Source organism: Poromitra crassiceps, assembly GCF_964638095.1.
Source record: "Poromitra crassiceps genome assembly, chromosome: 7".
Taxonomy (NCBI): Eukaryota; Metazoa; Chordata; class Actinopteri; order Beryciformes; family Melamphaidae; genus Poromitra; species Poromitra crassiceps.
The window spans coordinates 23,616,181-23,623,680 of NC_139628.1; the positions used below are offsets into that span (position 1 = coordinate 23,616,181).

Genomic DNA, 7,500 nt, shown 5'->3' on the forward strand with positions numbered 1-7,500 from the left:
ACCCTTATTGTAGTGTTACCAAAATATTATGAGTATTGTATTGTACACTGACGCCTCTATAGCTTCAGTGTCAGGTTCATATTACCGTGTGTGTGTGGTGTGTGTGTGTGTGTGTGTGTGTGTGTGTGTGTGTGTGTGTGTGTGTGTGTGTGTGTGTGTGTGTGTGTGTTTGAGTCAGGTTTAGGTGTAACCCGTTTCCCACGGGGACCAATACAATAACACTTGATCTATCAGTAATGATGACATGATGTAACGTGTAACGTGTAACGTGTGAGTGGTTGTTAGTTACCTCTGTCTGAGCTGGTGGGCTGTCTCCTCACCACTTGTTGCTCCCGGCGGGTTGTGTCCCTCGTGTTGTTGTTGTCCTCCTCCTCCTCTGTCCTCGCCTCGGCCATCTCTCCTTTATTCTACGTCTTTTCCTCTCCCTTCCTCCCGTCTTCCCCTCTCTTCTCTCCCCTGTCTGTCTGTCTGTCTGTCTGTGTGGGAAAATGGAGCTTGGCTCACAGTCAGAGCAGAGCAGTGACGGTATCCAGCGGTAACATGCAACCAACCAAAACAACTCGCTGAACTCCAGCGAAACACCGTCCACTCCCCCCCTCTCCCCGAAACCACTTCCACGGCCTCGGTCACGTCCCCGGCGTGTTCTATCGGAGTGAAGCGGGTTAGAAGCGACTGTTTTTCGGGTTAGATGTGTCGCCCCCCGGCTTCAGTGTTTCGGACGCTTCAACTTGTCTGGAGCTTCTTCCCTGTTTTCAACCCGCAGCTGTAGCAGCCCTGCGCCGCCCTGCGCCGCCCTGCGCCGCCGTGCGCAACACGAGAGCACGTCGCTCCCTGGCCCCCTGACGTCATCAGGAAGCGAAACAAGAATAACAAAGTGATTGTAGAAATAACGGGCAAAGAAGACAAACAAATACAAGAAATAAAACCACTCAAAATCTTATAGAAAATGTTCAAACCTGCTGTGCTGTGTGTCCTGGCTGTATAGCTACAATTTGGCAACTCGTTGGGCTCATTCTACTACAGGCTGCTGATTCTTTGATCATCAATAATCTGTTGTAGTTTGAGTGTTTGTCCAACAGATGGCAGCAGCTACACTCTGCGTGGTCGTGTCAGGTGTTGTGCCTCCAGGGCCACAGACAACCCGTTTGATGAGTTCATGTCTTTCTGACCCAAATCTATTATTGTTAGATTATGATTTTGTCCAGACTTTCACGACTTTCTGTGTGGGCAGAGAGAAAACAGAGAATCCTTTAGCACTGTATTGAGATATTTTTAGTTAGCCTACTACATTGTGGCTTACATGTTTGTGTGTTGAGCCTGTACTTTAGCAATAAGTTAATGCAAATCTGTGCTCTTTATTGCCATAGCATTTTTTTTTACATGTAAATTGGAAGGAGGAAGGCACTTCAAGTGTGGTCAGTCACCCAGGGCCACCACACTGCATTCATCCAGGCGTGACTGTATATCACTTTATTTTTTCTGCTTTTCCCCCCGACTTGAGCACCGGCCCCCAACGTCTGTGCACGCCACTGTTGGGCACTTTCCACAAAGTTGTTATTAAGATGAGTTTTGGGTCTTTCCCTTCTGTAGCTGACTAGCCGTATAGGAGAACCCTGTTCATGTTAACAAATTAAGACTGAACTAAGATCTAGACTCCCCCTATAGACTAGGCCAAATTACATGTTATTTGTTTGACATTTAATGCTTACTGTAAATAAACAGAATTTCGTTTGGGGAAATAGGGCGAATCAGGTGACATGACAGGTGTATTTTCACATGATTGGTTGATTGATTGATTGATTGATTGATTGATTGATTGATTCAACTTTAAAGTGTTGTGCACTCATCATGTCCAACCCTCATGGGTTTCCAAGACACAATAAAATACAACAATACAACATTAAGTAACACAGGTTGCAGGTTAGCGTACTGCTCAGACGTCAAAACAGAGAAATACCTATTTCACGAAACAAAAAGTTCTGTCTTTGCTCCCAAGCCTGAGAAATAAAATCTGGTGTGAGGAAGGTTCCTTTTTTAAAACACAACTCAAGTTTCTCATAATCGTCCAACTAAAAAAAGTCAACATAAATAGAGGACGTCCCTTGCATCATCATAAGCAGTACAGTAGAACAAGAAATGAATTTCGCTTTCAATTTCGCGCAATTCACAAAGTAAACAGTCTATCATCTTCAGGGGTAGCTTTAAACCTACCAGTCTCTAGGGCTAATGGAAGCGTTCCAGAGCGCAACTGAGATCTTTTTCGTCTGTTCAAATGAAACTTCACATAGGGTTCTACAGTACACAGTAACTGTCACGGTCACTGTTTTGTTTTGTACCATAAGTCGAAAGACCATTTATCTTTATACAAACTAAACATATTAGTCATAGTCTCTCGGGTGTCACAAAGTAGCCTGTTATGAAAGATAAATAACAAATTGTTCGAGTAAAATAGGGATTTCAATGAATTTGCCCAGGGGTGACTATGTCCCAATTCTTGAGCTTGAGCTTGAGCATTCAAATATATTTTTAGTGAGTCTCTGATCAGACATTCTGACCAGTCTATTCCAAAGTCGAAGCATTTGACACTTTAAATATGAAAACCCAGATTGCCACAGTGTTTAACTTTGTTCAATACAGAACCCAGTGCTCTGCCCTGATGGAGCTAAGACATTGACACCCTCCTTAAAGATCATCATCATCCAGCATCAAGCGCAGATATTTATAGGGATCCGTATATGATAGTACTGAACCAAAGTCGAATACAAAATAACTCCTCTCCCTTGATGTGCGTCTAAAATGTACTACTTGTGTTTTTGTCTTGATTGATAAGTCTCCATTTCCGGCACCATTCAGCAACAATGTTCAACATGATCTGTAGGTCATTTTCCTGCTCGGCAAGTAAGACTATGTCATCTGTGTACAATAATATGCTCACAGCAGGGCTGTAGTCGAGTCCACCTTGGTCGAGTCCAAGTCCAGATCGAGTCATTGATCGAATCATTCAGTTAGCCAGCCGCTTCTTTTCACCTGACAGGGGAAGCTTCACCGGTAGGACATAGCACGTGGGAGGTTCACGCTATTCCAACCAGTTCCCCTCCCTCTGATTCCCTTGTTGGATGCATTAATTTGAAGAGCTAAATCATTGACAAAATATGTAAAATAAAGTTGGGGAGATAACATCTCCTTGTTTAACGCCAAATTTTTGGGGGAACCATCCAGTAGAATATTCGTTAACCTGGACACGAGCTACAGGTGCTTGATAAAGAGACTTAATGGCATAATAGAATTTCCCATCGACCCCTGTGTTTAACAATCTATATTGAAGAAGGTCCCTATTCATCCAATCAAACGCCTTGTGGAAATCGTGGTGGCTCGGTCCTTCGCGCGCCCGGGGTCGAGTCCGACCTGCGGTCCTTTGCCACATGTCATCCTCACTCTCTCGCCCCGCCTTTCCTGTCTAACGGTCCTATATAATAAAGGAGAAAGGCCCCAAAAATAATCTAAAAAAATTATAATCTGGAAATCAATGAAACAAACAAAAGTAGACCTGTTTTCCTTAAGTGACTGCATAAATATGGTCAATGCAGCCTCTCGCTTTTCTAAAATCATTTTGCTCATCCACAAGCGCAACTGATGGTCAGTAAGTCTAGTTCAACAATGAGGAGTACAATTTACGTACACACACGACCAAGGAGACACAGCTAAGAGGCAACTTGGGATCATTTTTTGAAGATTTTGGAACGGGGAGAATAACACTTTTGTGCCACTGTGCCGGAATCGTGCCGCTATCGAAACAAAACTGAACTAACTGGAATAGAACATTGAGCAGCTTCAACACCTCATTAGTGATTTCATCAATTCCGGTGGCTTTCTTCATTTTGCAATTTATTGCCTTTTGTATCCCATCCATGGAAAAGTTTGCATTTAAATACTTATTACAACTTGTTCAGCATTCATATTATTTTCCATTATTATTTCCCCCAAAAAGGCTTCATCAAAGGAATACTCACAACCAGAAAACAAATCAGCAAAAATATTTCCCCGTTTTTGTAATACCACACCTAGAACAGAGCTACACTCGCCATTGTCTAATTTCACCTCCATAAGTATGTTTCTAGGTTTCCTGGGGCCCAGCCTGTTCATTTCATTCCAAAACGGTTGGGGGTTATGGGTTTGTAAGGCTGTCAATATGCAATTTCTATTTTTGCCTTTTTGTGCCCCTGATTTCTTCTGTGACCCTCGTGTTGGTAGGCAGGGTATCTACCGCTACACTACCCAGAAAATCTTTCCTTGACTCAAAACACATTTTCCCAGAACCCCCCCACAGGAAATTACTCCATGGTTTTGTTAAATCAGCAAACAATCCAACATAAAAGCTGAAACAAAAATGTTTTTTGTGCACAAAAGATCAAACAGTTATACATAGCTAGCTGTACATTCAATTATTGCAATTGTTCTACCTACTTAAAAAGAAATTGACATTAAAAAAAAGTCTTGGAAGTGTACTAACAAATCTATAACTCAGCAATTCCAATGAGTGTAAAATTCACAATGAATGAGTACATTGAATTAAACCAGACAGGAATTCAATTTCAAATATAAAATCAATTGTCCATTGCTGTTTGTATGTGGACAACTAAGCAATGAAAAGTTACAGCAAAAAGTACAGCAAACATTTTGTGACAGATTAGCCATTTGATATGTTGAGTCAGCACTTTGCCTTTTTTGGTAAAATGACTATTCTAACATAATAAAGACCAATAAACTAAAAGTTAAAAATTACACAAATGATTTACAGTATTTACAAAAGCAAAGTCACAGAGCTCTGGATCAGCCCCTCCTCCTCTCTGCATCTCAAGGGACTGACCTACTAGAATCCTCTCATTCGGTTCAGACCTCTATCAAGCCTCTCACCAGGAAGTCCTAGATAAGAGCAGCTTACTGCAGATAGTGCCCTCTAGGTCTTGAGGGGAGGTATTACAACAACTTCTAAATTCTCTCCACAGCTTTTTATCAGTGAATGTCTTCTTGACTGATGTCAGATTTTGAAAGACTCCGTTTATTTCATGTAAACTGATGATCTCCATCTTCCAATCATCCTGAACAGCCTCCACTTTTCCTAAATTTCACAGAGCTTCATGAAGCATCGATGCCTGATGCAAGTTTTCAATGGCAACATTATGACAATACTGATGTTAATCTCAATTAAACAATTGAACTGCAGGATAATATAAGATACAAACAAACTTTTATTTTTCAAATAATATTCCCTCATTTGTTTCATCTTATTTGGAGACACTATAATGATTTGCATTTTACCATTGATTTAGAGCAGAATGGTGATGACAATCACTCGATCAATGGTCTGACCATATCTTTCCACTGATAGACAATGATGATATAATAATAATATAATATTGTCGAGCACAATATTAAGTGAGCTCTGCTGTGTGGACTATCATGTGTCTTGTCAAGGTTCCTTTCTCACCAAAACTGTTACCACAGACTGGGCATTTAAAAGGCTTCTCTCCTGTGTGGATTCTCACGTGTGCTGTCAAGGTTCCTTTCTCACTAAATGTGTTACCACAGACTGAGCATTTAAAAGGCTTCTCTGCTGTGTGGACTATCATGTGTCGTCTCAAGGTTCCTCTCCAACAAAGTGTTATCACAGACTGAGCATTTAAAAGGTTTCTCTGCTGTGTGGACTATCATGTGTCGTCTCAAGGTTCCTCTCCAACAAAAAGTGTTATCACAGACTGAGCATTTAAAAGGCTTCTCTCCTGTGTGGGTTCTCATGTGGTTTGTCAAGTTTCCTTTATCACGAAATGTGTTACCACAGACGGAGCATTTGAAAGGTTTCTTTGCTGTGTGGACTATCATGTGTCGTCTCAAAGTTCCTTTCTGACCAAAAGTGTTACCACAGACGGAGCATTTAAAAGGCTTCTCTCCTGTGTGGGTTCTCATGTGTGTTGTCAAGGTTCCTTTATCACCAAACGTGTTACCACAGACTGAACATTTAAATTGCTTGTGTCTGTAGACTCTCTTGTGTCTGTTCAAGTCACTGTTATGAACAAATATTTTACCACAAACTGAACTACTAAAGTGTTTACTCCCAAGAACTTCACTGTTTTTCTGTGAGTTTAAGAGAGACTGAGGTTGACTAGTTTCATTCCAATCATCACTGTCTTCAGTCTCAGAAGAGTCTGCAGTCTTGCCAGCACTGGCTGGTTCTGGTGATCCACAGTCCTCTCCATCAGCTTCTGTTTTCATTTGTTCAGTTGTGATACTGGTTAGAGGCTCTACCTCTCTGTTCTCCTCAGTTTGGCTTTGATGAAGCTGTGAGGACTGAGGTTTCTCTTCTCCACATTCACTCTTCACAGGAACAGGAGTGAATGGGAACTCCGTGATATCAGCCTCCTCCAGCCCTTGAAGCTGCTCTCCCTCCTGACTGGTCCAGAGTTCCTCCTGTTCCTCTTTAATATGTGGGGGCTCTGGGTCCTCCTGAAGCTGCTCTCTCTCCTGACTGGTCAAGTGTTCCTCCTGTTCCTCTTTAATATGGGGGGGCTCTGGGTCCTCCTGAAGCTGCTCTCCCTCCTGACTGATCCAGAGTTCCTCCTGTTCCTCTTTAATATGTGGGGGCTCTGGGTCCTCCTGGTCCAGACTGGGGCTCCACTCCTGCAGCTTAAGGGGAACTTCTTCTTTAATGACCAACAGCTGCTGGAAGTCTGGAGGTATGGCTACTCTATGTAACCGCACTACAGGATTTAAATCAATGTCCAGCAGTGTCCAACAGTGTTGCTCGAGCTTTTTGGAAGAAGATTGTAGCCTGATATCAGACTGAATGTTTAACTCGTCACACTCCATTTCCTTCTCCAGAAGCAGTCAACTCAGTGGAGGGAAGATCTGAAGGTCTGGACTCAGACAAAGAAGCTTCCTCCTCGTACTCTGCTATCTTCTTTCAAACAGTCCAAATATCTCTTCAACAGCAGTTAGACGCTAGTTCACCAACACTGTCAGGTTTTGGACATTAGACATTTCCATTCAGTGACACAGCAACTTTCCTCCTGAACGTTTTACTCACAAACGTTGTTCTTCAAAGCTCAAATGAACGTTAGTTAGCTCCATTAGCTTCACAGCTAACTAAACCACTCATCTGAGTCCATAAGAGAGAGGAGCTTCTTCTTCCTCTCTCAGTGCTAAACGGAGCCTCGTCTCCAGTTTATATATTCGTGATAATATCATCCATACATACAGAGTCTTCTGTTGGTCAATTACAAATGTCAACTACTAATGAAAGAGGGGAAATCAGCAAAGTTGACCTCGAATATTTACAGCAGAGACCTTTGTTTACACACACGCGCCGTCCTCCAAATACTAATAAATGAAAGAGGGGAAAATACCGGAACACAACAGAGTAGCGCTTTCCTGTTTTGGTGCACGCATAAATGCCGTCCGACTGGAAACTATGGAGGGGCGAAACGGGCGAAACCTATGGGCGAA

General features: G+C 42.3%; 1 protein-coding gene across 2 annotated transcripts in view; it reads right to left on the bottom strand.

The window, feature by feature from the left end:
• LOC310779897 (uncharacterized protein) overlaps positions 1 to 632 on the bottom strand; it is a 42,340-nt gene extending 41,708 nt beyond the window's left edge. For both annotated transcript variants that reach the window (XM_083640408.1, XM_083640407.1), the window contains exon 1: positions 290 to 632. In XM_083640408.1, coding sequence (XP_083496534.1) covers positions 290 to 395 — 106 coding nt within the window. In that variant the 5' untranslated portion in view covers positions 396 to 632. The remainder of the gene's footprint in view (positions 1 to 289) is intronic.
• Between the last annotated feature and the right edge of the window lie 6,868 nt (positions 633 to 7,500).